At 39.7% G+C, this 16,500-nt stretch overlaps 1 protein-coding gene across 5 annotated transcripts in view; it reads left to right on the forward strand.

Moving 5' to 3' along the window:
- LOC100983898 (coiled-coil domain-containing protein 144A) overlaps positions 1-16,500 on the forward strand; it is a 97,271-nt gene that overhangs the window by 65,744 nt on the left and 15,027 nt on the right. For all 5 annotated transcript variants that reach the window (XM_063599210.1, XM_055101215.2, XM_063599211.1 and 2 more), the window contains 3 exons: positions 12,489-12,782; positions 13,378-13,598; positions 15,033-15,243. In XM_063599210.1, the coding sequence (XP_063455280.1) occupies positions 12,489-12,782; positions 13,378-13,598; positions 15,033-15,243 (726 nt within the window). The remainder of the gene's footprint in view (positions 1-12,488; positions 12,783-13,377; positions 13,599-15,032; positions 15,244-16,500) is intronic.

Below are 16,500 nucleotides of genomic sequence, written 5' to 3' on the forward strand. Positions count from 1 at the left end.
GGGATTGGTTGTAATGTCATCTTTGTTGTTTCTGATTGTGCTTATTTAGATGTTCTTATTTATTTATTTATTTATTTATTTATTTATTTATTTTCTAGCTAGTAGCCTGTCAGTATTTTTATCCCTTCAAAAAGCCAACTTTTGGTTTCACTGATCTTTGTATGGATTTTTGGGCCTCAAGTTTTCTCAGTTATGCTCTAATTTTATTTATTTCTTTTCTGTTGCCAGCTTTGGGGTTATTTTGTCCTTGTTTTTTAGTTCCTCTCGGCGCAGTGTCAGATTGTTAATTACAGATCTGTCTGACTTTTCAACATATTTGTTTTGCACTATAAGCTTTCCTCTTATGCTGCTTTTGCTGTATCCCAGAAGTTTTGGTATGATGTTTCTTTTTGCTTATTACAAATCATTGTTTGATTTCTGCCTTAAATTCTTTCTTTTCCCAAAGTCATTTAGGAGCCAGTTGTTTGATTTCCATGTAATTGTGTGGTTTTCAGAGATCTTCTTGGTGTTCATTTCTATTTTTATTGCACTGTGGTCCAAGAGAATGGTGTTGTGTGATTTCATTTTTTAAAAATTTATCATGACTTGCTTTATGGTCAAACATGTTGTTGATCTTGGAGTATGTTCTTTGTGCAGATGAGAAAAAAGTGTATTCTGTAGTTGTTTGGTGGAGTATTCTGTAGATGTCTGTTAGGTCCAATTAGTCAAGTGTTAAATTTAAGCCCAGAATTTCTTTGTTAGTTTTTTGTCTCAATGATTTTCCTTAACACTATCAATGAGATATGGAAGATCCCCACTGTTATTGTGTGACTGAGTCTTTTGGTAGGTCTGGAAGTACTTGGTTGTTTTTGAATGTGGGTGCTCCAGTGTTGGGTGGGTATGTATTTAGGTTAGGGATGTCTTCTTGGCGAAGTGAGTCCTTTATCATTGTGTAATGCCCTTCTTCATCCTTTTTTGGCTGTTGTTGGTTTAAAGTCTGTTTTATCTAAGAATAGCAACCCCTTGCTTTTTGCATTTTATTTGCATGACAGATCTTTGTCCATCTCTTTACTCAGAACCTGTGGGTGCCATTACATGTGAGATGTGTCTTTTGAATATAGCAGACTGTTGATTCTTATTGGTTTGTTTTATTTTAATTCAACTTGCCACTCTGTGCCTTTTAAGTGAGGCATTTAGACCATTGAATTCAGTATTAATATTTATATGTGAGATTTTGATTCCGCCATGATGTTTTTAGCTGTTTGCTTTGTACTCTCGATTGTGTAGTTGTGTAATAGGGTCTGTGGGCTATGTACTTAAGTGTGTTTTTGTGGTAGTGGGTATTGTTCTTTCTTTTCCATATTTAGAACTCCTTAAGAATCTCTTGTAAGTCTGGTCTAGCGGTAATGAATTTCTTTAGTGTTTGTCTGGAAAAGATTGTATTTCTCTGTCACTGATGAGGCTTAGATTGGAGTGGTATGAAGTTCTTGGCTGAAATTTCTTTAAGGATGCTGACAACAGGCCCCACTTTCTGGCTTATAAGGTTTTTGCCGGAAAGAGGTCAGCTTTTCACCTGATGCAGCTGTTATAGCTGCCTGTGAGATTTTTCCTTTCGTGTTGACCTTGGAAAGTCTGATGGGCTGTGTATCTTGGGGATGGTTGTAGAGGTTCTCTGAATTTCTTGAATTTTTCCATCAACCTCTGTAATGAGATTGGGGAAATTTCATGGACTATATCCTCAGATATGTTTTCCATGTTGCTTCCTCTCTCTCCTTCTCTTTCAGCCATGCCAATGAGTCATAGATTAGTGTCTTTACAAAATCCCACATTCCTCAGATGTTTTGTTCATTTTTAAAATGGTTTTTTCTTTATTTTTGTCTGACTGGGCTGACTCAAAAGACTGGTCTTTGAGCTCTGTAATCCTTCCCTCTGCTTGGTCTCATCTGGTTTTGAAGGTCCCTCCTGTGTTGAATTTTGCAGCTCCAGAGGTTCAGTTTGATTCTTTTTAAAAATGGCTCTGTCGTGTTTCAACTTTTGGATGGTTATACTGGCTTCCTTGGAGTGGATTTCAACTTTCTTTTTAATCTCATTGAGCTTTGTTGCCATTGAGATTCTGAATCACATGTCTGTGATAAAGCATGTCATTACACTTTAATCTGGTGAGAATTTATAGCTGGGGAGCTAGTGTGATTTTTTGGAGGTAATGAAATGCTCTGATTTGTTGAATTGCTAGAGTTCTTGTGCTGATTATTCCTCCTCTGAAAATGCTGATGTTTCTTTATCGTTTTGAAATTCCTGTCATTTGGATGGGGATTTTTGTTTTTATGTTCTTTTTTTTCTCTTGAGGATTTGTGGTGTGTATTGTGTATAGTTGATTGGCCTTTTTTTCTGGGTGGTTTCAGATGGCCAGGACTCTACACAGGTTCCTTCCTTGTGGCTACTTTCCTGCATTGGGTTTCACAGATGTGTGTTGAAGGTATATAATGATTTTTGTTTGGTGGTGTAATTCAGCCTGCAATCCAGGAGACGGTGCTCTAGAGTACGGGCTGGCATGCCTCTTTTCTATTTCAGCGTGTTGGCAGCAGTGCTCTGGGGAAGGGGGAGAAGTAGGATTGGGAAGGCGAGAGATAACCCCCTCACCAAATCAGTTCCTGGAACTTGGGAGAGCCCCTTCCAATCACTGGTGCCACACCTGAATTTTGAGGGCTGCACACCTCCCACCCTTAGGGCAGCGGCCCAAGCCAAAAGTTAGGTTGCCGAGAGACCTACAACTCTCTGGGGACGTGCTGGTTGTCTGGGCTTGGTAGAGTCAGAGCAGGTTGTAGAGTATGTCTGCGGATCTGCGGGTCGTCTGTTGATATAATGTGGGTCAAGGGGGGAGGATCCCCGGGCAGGGCTGTGGTTCTGTGGGTGTGCACCTGGTGTGGTGCCTGCAGCCCAGGGTTTTTTGCCCAGCAGATGGCTGTGGGGAGCACTTAGCTCGCACTCACCCAACCAGGCCTCCCTCCAGTGTCTGCCCCCAGGGCAGGCCCAACTAGGTAGTTTTGTCCCCCAGCCTTCCGTGCCCAGATCAACTGGACTGTTAGCTGTTTCAGGCAGTGGTGCTCCCTCAGGCAGAGGCTGTGGACAGACAGGTTACACCCTTCCTGGACAGATCTTGTAGAACAGGGTCCCCAACCTCCAGGTGGCAGACCAGTACTGGTCTGTGGCCTGTTAGGAACTGGGCCGCACAGCAGGAGGTGAGGGGAGGGCTGGTGAGTGAGCATTACCACGTGAGCTTCGCCTCTTGTCACATCAGCAGCAGCATTAGATTCTTATAGGAGCGCGAGCCCTATTGTGAACTGTGCACGTGAGGGATCTAGGTTGCGTGCTCCTTATGAGAATCTAATGCCTGACGATCTGAGGTGGAACAGTTCCATCGCGAAACCATCCCCACCCCACCGTCTGTGGAAAAATTGTTTTCCACAATGCCAGCACCTGGTGCCAAAAAGGTTGGGGACTGCTGTTGCAGAGGGAGCACACCCGGCTCCCACACTGGCATATGAACTTGGGCCCTCTCTTCTCGGCATTGTGAGAGAGAAAGCTACTCCTCTTCTTGAGCTCAGGCCACAGACACCAGCTCAGTATACTTGAGCAGTGTGCTTGAATCCTGGGGGTATTGAGACCAGGTTCATGACTTTGTCTTCTGGTCTCATGGGGTTGAGCTTTGGCTGTGCTGAGGGTGGGGGGCTGAACTGCTCCCAGGCCTCCGGCAAAGCACTCAGATGGGGCAGTGGAGGCTGTGCTGTGTGCTTACCCTTGCGTGAGTAGCTAGGCAGGGGCCTTGGGAGGGGCTGGTGGACAAGAAGGTACACAGAGCAGATATGCTGCAGTCCCATGGTAAATGCAGCCCTGCTGTCTTCTGGCCTGGCAGTAAGCAGGAGCTAGCGTCACTCAGAGCAAGATGGACAGCCTTGGGGGATGGGTGCCTATGGTCATGTTTTGCTGCAGCTGTACCAGGTGCAAAACCTTCTGAGCTGTATGCGGGTTTGAGCTCTGCCTCTGCCTATTCGCCAGCCAGTTCCTCTTGCCAGTTCAGATGTCTGTGTGGGTCCAGGGATCTCTGGGAGCTAGTATCCCAGAGTTCGTTGGTGGGAGTGTGGTGCTGCACAGTTCCTTCACCCACCCCTTCCTTTGTTTCTGGATTGGGAGGTAATCCTAGTGCTTGGTGACTCTGTGCAGGCTTCCCAGATTTATTCCTCTTCAGCCTTGATGCCTGCATTACCTATCAAATTTCAGTGTTTTCTCTCCAAAGACCTACTCCAAGTGTGATAATTTACTTGATAGTTTGGTTTCTCTCTTGCAGAGAGGCATTTCCTGGCTGCATGTGGTGACCATCTTGTCTTCCCCTAAAAACATCAAAATTGGTATTTAATAGAGCTTGCGTTCAATCTGTAGACTGCTTTCAGTAATAAGGTCATTTAACCAATATTCTTCCAGTCCATGAGCATGCAATATCTTTCCATGTTTGTGTCCTCTACAATTTCTTTTGTCGGTGTTTTGTAGTTTGTTTGTTTTTTTTTTATAAAGCTCTTTACAAAATCTCTCTGGTTAACTTTATTCTGAGCCATTTTATTATTTTGTAGCTAGAATAGTGGGACGGCCTTCTTGATGTCTTTCTATGCTAGTTGATTATTAGTGTATAGAAATGTTACACATGCTATTGGCATTATTTTTGTATGCTGATTTTGTGGCCTGCACCTTTGCTGAATTCTTTAGTTCTAACAGGCTTTTTTGGTGGCGTGTTTATGTTTTTCTGTATATGAGATCAGGTCATGTGCACAGGGAGACAATTTGACTTTCTGTTTTCCAATCTGGATCCCCTTTATTTCTCTGACAATTTTTGTATCTGCATCCTTCAGGGATACTGGCATGTAGTTTTCTTTTGTTGTTGTGTCTTTGTCTGGGTTTGGCCTTAGAGTAATACTGACCTTTAGAATAAACTAGGAAGATTTTGGAATAATTTATGAAAAATTGGTGTTAGTTTTTCCTTAAAAGTTTAGTAGAATTCAGAGTAACTTACCCAGTTTTAGACCTTTCTTTGTTGGTAAACTTTATTACTGATTCAATTACATTACCGTTATTGGTCTGTCCAGGTTTCCTTTTCTTCTTGGTTCATTCTTGCTGGTTATGCACTTCCAGGAATGTATCCATTTTCCATACATTTCCAGTTTGTTGGCATATAGTTGTTCATAATAGTCTCTCGTGACTCCATGTATTTCTTTGCTATCTCCTTTTATGTTTCCCTCTTTATTTACTTGAGTTTTCTCTTTTTTCTTGTTTAATATAGTTTGCAGTTTTGCTTTATTAGTCTACCTCATTCAGTTCTGCCCTGCCTTTATCATTTCTTTCCTTCTACTACATTTGAGTTTTGGGTCTGTTCTTGCTTTTTTGGTTTCTTCAGGTGTATTGTTAGGTTGTTTATTTGAAGTCTTTCTCTTTTTTGGATGTAGCTGTTAATTGCTATAAATTGCCCTCTTAGTGCTTCTTTTGTCACTTTCTATAGGGATTGATTTTTTTCCCCATTTTCATTTGTTTCAAGATATTAAAAATTTTTTTTCTTAATTTATTGATTGGCCCAGTTGTTCATTCAGGAGCATGCTGTTTAATTTCCATGCATTTGTTCAGTTTACAAAGTTTTTGTCGTTACTGATTTCCATTTTTATTCCATTGTGGTTTGAGAAGATATTTGATATGAGCTTTTAAACTCAATATATGGTCTGTTCTGGAGAATGTTCTATGTGCTAATGAGAAGAATGTGTATTCTGCAGCTTCTTAATACAATGTTCTGTAAGTGTCTGCTAGGTCCATGTGGTCTATAGTGCAGGTTCATTTCGATGTTTCTTTGTTGATTTTCCGTTTAGATGATCCCTTCAATGCTGAAAGTCAGACTATGGAGTCCCCATCTATTATTGTACTGGAGGCTATCTGTCTCTTTAGTTTCAGTGATGTTTGCCTTATATATCTGTGTGCTCAGGTATTGAGTATATGTACCTTTATGACTGTTGTATCCTCTTGCTGAATTGATCCTGTTATTATTATATAATGACCTTCTTTTTCTCTTTTATTTATTTATTTTTTACTTAAGATCTATTTTGTCTGATATAAATATAGCTACTCCTGTGTGCTTTTGGTTTCCATTTGCATGGAATATCCTTCCATCCTTTCATTTGCAGTCTATGTGTCTTTACAAGTAAAGTGAGTTTCTTGTAGGCAGCATATTATTTGGTCTTTTTTTGTAATCCATTCATTCTATCTATATCTTTAATTGGGGAATTTAAATCATGTATATTCAAAGTTTTTATGATAGGTGAGGACTTACTCCTTTCATTTTATTAATTGTTTAGTGATTGTTTTGTCTATCATTTGTTCCTATCTTCCTCTTTTATTGTTTACCTCTACAATTTGCTGGTTTTCTGTAGTGATAATGTTTGATTCCTGTCTGTTTTTCAGTTCTGTACCTGCTCTACCAGTGAGTCTTACAGTTTTTTGATTTTCATGGTGGTAGACATTGTGTTTTTGCTTCCAGATTGAGGACTCCTGTAAGCATTTCTTGTAGGATCAGTCTAGTGGTGATGCATTCCTTCAGGTTTTGCTTGTCTGAGACGTTATTTCTTTTTCAGTTTTATTTATTTATTTATTGGAGACAGAGTCTCACTCTGTTGCCCTGGCTGGAGTTCAGTGGCATGATCTCAGCTTACTGCAACCTCTGCCTCCCAGGTTCAAGCAATTCTTGTGCCTCAGCCTCCTGAGTAGCTGGGACTACAGGCATGAGCCACCATGCCTGGCTAGTTTTGTATATTTTTTGTAGAGACAGGGTTTTGCCAAATTGCCCAGGCTGGTCTTGAACTCCTGAGCTCAAGCAATCCCCCCACCTTGGCCTCCCAAAGTGCTAGGATTACAGGGATGAACCACTGCACCTGGCCCCTCTTTTTCAGTTTTAAAGGATAGCTTTGCTAGGTATAATATTCTTGACAGGCAGTCTTTTTCTTCCCGCATATTAAATATATCATGTCATTCTCTCCTATCCTCTAAGGTTTCTGCTGACAAATATGCTATTTGATATGGATTCCCTTGTATGTGACTTGGTGTTTTTCTCTTGCTCTTTGTCTTTGACTTTTGACATTTGACTCTGATGTGCCACAGAGAAGACATTTTTTATTGTATTTCTTTGGGGATCTTTGAGACATCTGTATCCAGATATTTACATCTCTCACAAGACTTGGTAGTTTTTCAGCTATTATTTCATTAGATAGGTTTTCTGTGCCTTTTCCCATCTCTTCTATTTCTGCAACTCCCAATATCCGAAAAACTTTTGGCTCATGATGGCCCATATATCACATACACTGTCTTCATTCTTTTTATTTTCTTTTTTTTCTTTTTGCTTTTTGTTTGCCTGGCCTCATATAAAGACCTCTCTTCAAGTTCAGAAATTCATTCTTCTCCTTGATCCAGTCTATTGCCAACATTCTCAGTTGTTTTTATTTTATGTATTGAATTCTCAGTTCCAGGATTTCTGTTTGGTTCCTTTTAATGCTATCTTTTTCATTGTTGAATTTCTTATTTAGATCATAAATTGTTTTCCTGATTCATTTGTATTACCTATCTTTCCTATCAGGAATCTTTCCTGATTCCTTTGTATTATTGTGTATCTCACTATGTTTCCTTAAGATCATTATTTTGATTTTATAGGTTTTGTTATCTTTGGGATCTGTTACTGGAGAATTACTCTGTTCCTTTGGAGGTGTCATGTTTCTTTGATTTTTCATACTTCTTGTGTCCTTAATGTTGATAACTGTGCAGCTGGTGTAACAGTCACTTCATCTAGTTTTAGGGGTTGACTTTTTTCTGTAGATGTATCTATGTTGTTGGTTGAATATGGTGCTCTGGCATTGATGATGGGTGGGTGCATTGGTGTGGTCTCCATATACTTATGCTTTCTTCTGCTGTAATCAACATCAGCGTCTGTAAGTTCCTCAGTGGCTTACGGTGTGGTTGTTAGTAGCAGGGGATGCTGTGGTGAGGCCTTGATGGTGATGGGGAGGACAGCAGGCCAGTCCTCAGGCACATTGATGGCATACACAAGGATGTATGTGTGATTGGCAGCACCAGGCCATGCTTCCCAGTTTTTGGTGGCAGTGGGTTACCTGAGTAGGCTGGCCCTTGGGCCTCCAGGTGGTGTGTGCTGGGATCAGAGGTGGCAATAGCAGGCCAGGCCAAAGGACCTTGGTGACACTTGTGGCACTGGAGATGACAGTAGCAGCTGGGGGCTGGACCTTCGATCCCTTGGTAGCATGCATGGGCACTGGTGGTGGTGAAAGCAGGCTGCGTGGGCATTTCTCTGGCCCCCTATGAGGAACATTTAGGTGGGTACCTAAGGCAGTGTGTGGAGCAGGCTTGTCCACAGGTTAACTGAAGACACGTGCAGGAGCCTTTGCCAGTGGCTGGTGAGGCAGCCCTGTCTTTATGCTCCTGGATGCCACGTGCAGGTGCCGGTGGGGCAGTAGGACTCTCCTTGGTATTAGTGGTAGACGGGGCCTGGGTAAAGGCACAGAGGCCTGGGTGGGGTGGGCTGCTCCTCAGGGTCCTGGACAGTGTATGTGAGCACTGATAGCAACAATAGCAGCAGCAAGCAAAGTGGCCTTGTCTTCAGGCTCTCATATGGCTCACATGGGCGCCACCCCTGGTGGGTTTGACAGGCTTGTTCTCAGGCTCCTGCATGGTACACTTGAGTGGGCCAGTCCTCCGGCCTCCTAAAGGTATGTACAGGTATGCACAGCACTGCCCCTGAAGGGGATAGGGCTGCTGCTGGTGGCAGTGGTGTCAGTCAGGTGGCTCCTAGGCTCTAGACAGCACACACTTAGGATCCCTTTGACCTAGAGTAGTTTCCCTGGTGGGCTATTAGGTGACCACCTATTTCCACAGGTATATGGTGCTGTGGGGCTAGGGATTTGGGGGAATCGGTCCTGGTTTTGAGATGATCCTGGCTGGGCTGGCTACCTCAGTTCCCTTTCCTTCTGTCATCAGAGGATCCCTATCAATCTCCTGCTGAATTCCAGTATACTCTCTTTGATGTTTTCCTCAAGGTGTGGTTACCTACTTGCTGTTTTGGTTTTTCTTTTTGAAAGAGGTGAGTGCTGGGTATTCCCAGTCAGCCATCTCGATGATGTCTCTGTCTATGCTGTGCATATTAAGGAATGTATAGACATGTTTTAAAGCCTGCACAATTGACCCTATAACTATAATTTAAAAGATTTCTACCACTTGAAAAACACACTAATTTCTAATTATTACCTCTCACCCCACACACAGGTTTTATTTAATATGGCAGCAGACTCGGGCTTAAAGTGCAAGATCCTAACCTCCCACCACACACACACAAGTTTCATTTAATATGGCAGCAAGCTCAGGCTTGAAGTGCAACATCCTACCATCTTTATCACAGCCGGTAGGGATGCACCCTGGGTTGTGGTTTCTGCGGTATAACCCCTTGAGTGCATTTCTTGTCAACACAAAGACGTAAGAACTAAAGGGACAACTTGTCTACCACTCACCCACCCAGCATTCTCCTAAACTGCCAGAGACCCTCCTATTGAACAGAGAGAAAATGGGAGTCACAAAGGGAATATTAGACCATAGAAATTCTGAAATACAGCCTGATGTGTGCTTCCACTTACTTGATTTGGACTTCATGGGAACCATCCTCTGTGGCTTTTTGTGGTACCTTCTTGGCTCTTTGTTGTATCCTTTTCATAAGCAATGACCTGTGTTTTCAGCTAAGTAGTTTCTTCAGCCAGCTTCCTCCCTGTAGAACCTCTAAGGTCCTAAGGCCTCTTTTCATTTTTACTGTCTTGTTGTCTTTTAAGCCAAGCTAGCAAGCAGTGCTATTGTTACTATAATTCTCTTAGAGTCTCTTGTGAATTTTACTTGAGTTCTTGTCATTGGAAAAACCACTTGTCCCAATCTCTTTGAGATAAGCACTTCACCTTGTGTAGTAGGACAGTGCCTTCAGATGCTTATACCCTTAAGATCTTTAAGGGAGTTTGAGGCACCACCTTAAATCTTTCTAAGGTCTTAAAATAGGGCCTTACACTGACAGTCTTGGCTTCACCTTCAGACTTTCTCCTGGCAGCACCCTGGATTTGATCTTATCTCAGAGGCCATTTATCTCAGCAATACAGATGCTCCTCAGATTAGGATGGGTTTATGTCTGGATGGCATTTGCATTTGTTATGTCTGATATTTGCAATTTATAGGCCATCATAAATTGCAAATATCAGAAGTTATGGGTGGGTTTTCCATTTACGATAATTTCCATTTACAGTGACTTTATCCTGATGTAACCACCCCTGTAAGCCAAAAGGCTTACACATATCATTTCATTACTCAACACATATCATTTTCACAGTATTATAAAAAGTCAGAAAATGGTGAGTCGAACCATGCTAAGTCAAGGACTGTCTATATTTGGGAATCTGACATGTGGAGAGGCTATAAAAAGGATACTGAACCTAGAAAGTCCTGGTTCTTTTATATGTAGTAGTCTTTCTTTAGCTTATCTCTTGCATTGGTTTTACTTTCAGCGGCTGTGTAGTAACAGTGCCCTTTCCTTCAGGTTCCCGTATCGTTTTCTTCACTATCCTTGAAGCCCTTCCTACCAGCTTCTTCGAGGACCATCAGGCTTCCACTAACAGTCTCTTTAAAACTCTTCTTGTTTTTGTGCTTATTCTTCTGTAGGTCCTTTCAGCTTCTGATTAGCTCCTGGTCCAATGGTAATCCTACATGTTTTAGTAGTTTTTGTTGTGTTGTTGTTGTGCAATCTATATGTAGTGTCAATATCTGTATCAGTTATTTCTTGGTATATAAGAAAATGCAGTGTCTCAAAACAACATCTATTTTGTTCACAATCTGCAGTTTTAGGCAAGGCTCAGTGGGGCCAACTCACTTTTTCTTTACTTGGCATCAGCTGAGGTGACTTAAAGCTGGGGACTAGAATCATCTAAAGGCTTGTTTATTTACCTGTGCGGCATTCGAAGCTGGCTTTTGGCTGGGACGTTAGGTAGGGAAGTCAGCTCGAACACCTACCTACATGAGGATTCACGGTGTGGTTTGGGCTTTCTCACGGCATGTTGGCTGCATTTTAAGGACAAGCGTCCCTAGAGAGAGAGAGTCAGGTAGAAGCTGTGTGACTTTTTGTAACCAACTTTAGAAGTCACACAGCAGTTCTGCCACATTGTGTTCCGGAGAAACCGGTTGTCAATGCCAGCTTGTATTCAGGAGAGGGAATGTCATGGGAGAAGTGGCAAGCAATTTGTAGATGTTTTAAAACCACCACTTCACTTACCTTTATAAAATAAAAAACAATCATAATTATTTCCTCTAAAGGAAAGCAGTTATTTCCAACTCAGCACCACTGAAATTTCAGTGCAATTTTTTGTTGTCATTCTTTAATGTGCTCCCTTATTTTGTGTAAAGTAACAATGAATTACAAGATTGTGCTACTGAATTAAGGCATTTTTCTTCAGAAAAATGGTATGGATCATGCCACTGAACTTTTATACTGGGAGATGTGATTGCTTCTTAACTCCAAGTATCATTACTCTTTGAAATGTAACTCAAATTAGCGTTAAGACATTTGCAGTTCAGCAAAAGGCTTATGGTATTGGAATCCTTTTTTTTTTTTTCAAAATGTATTAATTAGAGTCTTATTTTCAGAGTCTTATTATGGGAGCCATTTATTGACTCAGGCCCAAATAATTCAATATGATGCCCCTAAAACTTCTCTGCAAATTATGGAGAATGATAGTGGGTTAAAGGAATAAGAGACTTTGTGCTAAAGGGGTAACTTAGAGCCATTTTAAGGAGGAAAGCCATGAAACAGTCATAGGAAAACAGAAGTCTAAGATCAAGTCCAAATGTTGTGTGGCAAAGATGATGAAAGTAAAGGATGTATTTTTGTGAATTCTGATGGTTTTAACTTTGTTTTTAATTTTCTGAGTAATCCAAGGGTCTGTATTTTATGAATCTACAACAGTATAGGTAACATTTTATTGCAACTGAATTTATTTCAAAAATTATTAGTTTTGGCTGGGCGCAGTGGCTCACGTCTGTAATCTCAGCACTTTGGGAGGCCGAGGCGAGTGGATCATGAGGTCAGGAGATCGAGACCATCCTGGCTAACACGGTGAAACCCCATCTACTAAAAATAAAAAATAAATTAAAAAAAATTTAGCCAGGGGTGGTGGTGGGCGCCTGTAGTCCCAGCTACTCCAGCTACGCAGGAGAATGGCCTGAACCCGGGAGGCAGAGCTTGTAGTGAGCCGAGATCCCGTCACTGTACTCCAGCCTGGGCGACAGAGCGAGACTCCATCTCAAAAAAAAAAAAAAAAAAGAAAAAATTATTAGTTTTTTGTTAGACCATTCTCAGTCTACCTTCTTCATTACCAAACTATATTGTTTTACTCATGCAGATTGACCTTACAGAAGCACAGGAAACTGTTCCTTCACGATGTCTACATCTGGATGCAGAGAATGAAGTTCTTCAACTTCAACAGACATTATTCTCTATGAAAGCAATACAAAAGCAATGTGAAACACTACAGAAGAATAAGAAGCAGCTGAAACAAGACGTAGTAAACCTCAAAAGTTATATGGAAAGAAATATGTTAGAACGTGGTGAAGCTGAATGGCATAAACTGTTGATTGAAGAAAGAGCAAGGAAGGAGATACAAGAAAAATTAAACGAAGCCATTCTCACCTTGCAGGTTGGTTTATTTATCTGTAATGTGCTTTCATTCATTTCGCTGCAAATTTTATTTTGGATATATACATTGTACATGTTTTCTCTACTTTCCTTACAGCAATTTGTTTGGTAGACTTCTAGAAGGAAGGTGGTATTTGTTTCTCCATTTAAATATTTTTGTTTCCATCATTCTTATAACTAAATTGATCTTCCATAAGAATAATTCTCACTAGAGAATCATTTAATTACTAAAGCCAGTTGGCATAAAACAAGACTAATAGAAAAAGTAAAGAAAAAAATTGTGATTTAGAAATTATACCATACTCTTGAACTGCTTTTAAGTTACGTTGTTCCACTTTTAAAATTTTAACTTGGTTCTGTCATTCTTTGGAGAATTGTTCAACAATTCAGATTCAGTTATTAATTCAGTTGGTACTGGTGATAAATATGTTAAGCTTGAGCTTCTTTCTTTCTTCACATATTTCTTAAAATTGTTCTCTGAATCACATACTTAAAATTGTTCTCTGAATCACTGACTCCAAACAAAAGGAAACAAATATGCAGTAATTATTCAGGTTATAATTACTTTTAAAATGTTCCCTTTTAATTTATTTTAGAAACAAGCAGCAGTATCTCATGAACAGTTAGCACAGTTAAGGGAGGATAATACTACTTCAATAAAAACTCAGATGGAACTCACAATCAAAGATCTGGAATCTGAAATCTCCAGAATAAAAACTTCGCAAGCCGACTTTAATAAAACCGAATTGGAAAGATACAAGGAACTCTACCTAGAAGAAGTAAAAGTTAGAGAATCCTTGTCAAATGAACTCAGTAGGTAAGTCAATATGCAGAATCATAGAAAATAAGTTAAGCTCATTAATTTGCCTTCAAAAGCATGACTTTTAGTGAGACAGGTTCATGAGATTTGTGGGAAGTGAAAGCTAACTAGATCATACAATTTTGGAAAATTGTAAATTATAAATAGTAAATGAACTTAACCTTTAAGTAAAATTGAAAATAGTAAATGAACGTAACCTTTAAAATCTTTAGTCCAGGACAGCTCCTGTCTCTCCTGTTTTTTGGTTTTATGTGGCTTCCCCCCACCCCTTAATATTCTTATATAGTTAACCTGATCTATTAGGGTTTCAGCTAAATATTTATGAAGCTTCATAATTTAGACAGTGATACCATTATAAAAATTGCCTGTCAGTATTCCCTTAATTCAAAATATTAATGAATTTAATTAATTTCTGGAAGACAGCTGAAAACCGAAAGGGTCAAGTACGACTACTCTGGACACATTCTGGCATTCAGTAAATTCACTTTGCTTGATTGTGATCATTAGAGGGTGCCTTGAGAAGAAGTGTCCTGTATAGTTTTTCCAGTCCACATAAAGGCACACTTGTGAAGCAGAGAGTGATCAACTAGGGTTGAAGGGAAGTATAACTTACTAAGTGATAAAAAATAACACCTTGGTCAGCCTGAGGGGGTATATGGAAGACAGAAAGGGCAGGCCCCACCTCTGATACATGGGCCGCAGTGTTAGGAGCTGATTGTCCTCGATGCTGCTTTAGTTCTCTTTGATTTCAGCAGTCTTATTCTCCCCAAGGAAAAGTCGCCTTGAATGATTCCTCAGTGCCAAATGCTCAATTTTTTCCAGATAATGGGTGAAATATACAAGGGTGGTGAAAACAATTGTTTGAAAATGTCTTTGAGAGAGAGTTTTTTAGACAATCTCTAACAACATGTATTGTTTACTGAATACAAGTATTTCTAGCTTTTATTTTTACTTTTAGTTTTTTTCTTGTATATATTTAAGGAGTACAACTTGATGTTTTGATATATTTATACGCAGTGAAATGGTTATTTTGTCAAGCAAATTAATATCTTCATCATTTCACATAGTTACCCTTGGAATACAAGTAATTCTAATGGCATCCTTAAGAATCGTTTAAGTAGAGTCATTCCAGATGGGCAACAAGTGTTAACTATGAAGCCATACATCATTGATAGTCTTTTCTGTCCCCTCCCTCTCTTTGAACTACTTGTTTGTTAGAAATCCCTCTAGAAATAGATGTACTTCTTTAGAACAATGTTAAAACTACAATTGGATACAGTAGGCATGCTCTAACACATTTTCAGAGTTAAAACACAGCTTATGGTATATTCCATTTACTCTTAATGGCAACTTTTAGAACAATCGAAGTCATTTAGAAATCATTTAGGAAAAAATGAAATACTAAGCATTTGTCTTTTGCAATCTTCATAGAACTAATGAGATGATAGCAGAGGTCAGTACGCAACTTACTGTGGAGAAAGAGCAGACCAGATCCAGATCTCTATTCACTGCTTATGCTACAAGGCCAGTCCTAGAGTCACCTTGCGTTGGAAATCTTAATGATAGTGAAGGTCTCAACAGAAAACATATTCCAAGAAAAAAGAAGTCTGCTCTTAAGGACATGGAGAGCTACTTGTTGAAGGTTAGCTATCTTTTTTCCTTTGGCGTTCAGATTTCTGATATAATTCTTGTATGTTATTTGGTAAAATACTCAGTTACTTAATTGTCTTGTGTATGGTAAGTAAAAGTAATAATTACCTGTGTTAATAAAGAGAGGAGACAGAAATTTTACAGTTGTTTTTAAGTCTCTGGAGCTCTCATTCATAAGAGATTACTCCTTTGTTAACTTTATTTAATAAATGTAACCAAACTGACACATTTTAAATTTTTTTAAAAACTGCATTTAAGTTAGATTTTAACCAAAGGTTTACTTTGATGTGCTTTGTCTTACTAATTGATTTTAGTTTGTCTGGGGTTCACTTTTAATGGGTTTAGTGTGCCTGGGGTCACTTTTAAAGTTTTTCTGCATCATCTCAGTTTTCTACCCGTCATCATATGTGAATGATTGGTGTCCAAACACTAACCACCCATGGATGTTTATTATTTAAAAGGACCCAAGGTGAATACTTTTATATGTTATATAAACCTGCAACACTTGATTAATCTGTTCTTTAAGTTAAAAGTTTTGTGATTTTCTTACATGAGTACATCTGTAATTGCTATTGCACTTAATAGTGTTTTAATCCCAATTTTAGTAAAATGTGTCTATTGCTATGCAATAGCACAGTGGTTTTGAAATAGTTAAATCAAATAAATATTTGAATTTTTAAAGTAAAGCTCACATAAGTTTTGTCTGTCTGCCTGGCCATAATTAGTAATTGATGACTAAGATGGCAATGGTATCTAGAGTCCTTCAATAGCAAATGTGACCAAACAGAATCAGTTCTATTCTTAATACCCCAAATTCCATGTAAAGCTGCACATGGGCATCTCCCCTGGACATGTAACAGGAACCTTTTAGTTCAACCGTGTGGTTTCCCTCAGAGTAAGAGTCTATTTCTGGGGATTTCAAAATGGATCCAAAAATGACGAGCTGTATCAACTATAGAGTTGGTAAGGAAAAAAAAAACAAAACGTAGTTCAACTATGCTTGACCCAGATTAAGGTATTTGTCTAACATTCGTCCATTTTTCAACTGAGGGAAAATTACAAAAACTGGGCACAGTGGCACACACCTGTAGTCCCAGCTGCTCCTGAGGCTGAGGCAGGAAGATCACTTGAACCCAGGAGTTCAAATCTGCAGTGCGCAATGATTATTCCTGTGAGTAGCTACGGCACTGCAGCATTCCAATCTGGGCAACATAGCAAGATTCTGTCTCTTAAAAAAATTACAAAATCC

The sequence above is a fragment of the Pan paniscus genome, chromosome 19 (assembly GCF_029289425.2).
Source record: "Pan paniscus chromosome 19, NHGRI_mPanPan1-v2.0_pri, whole genome shotgun sequence".
Classification (NCBI taxonomy): domain Eukaryota; kingdom Metazoa; phylum Chordata; class Mammalia; order Primates; family Hominidae; genus Pan; species Pan paniscus.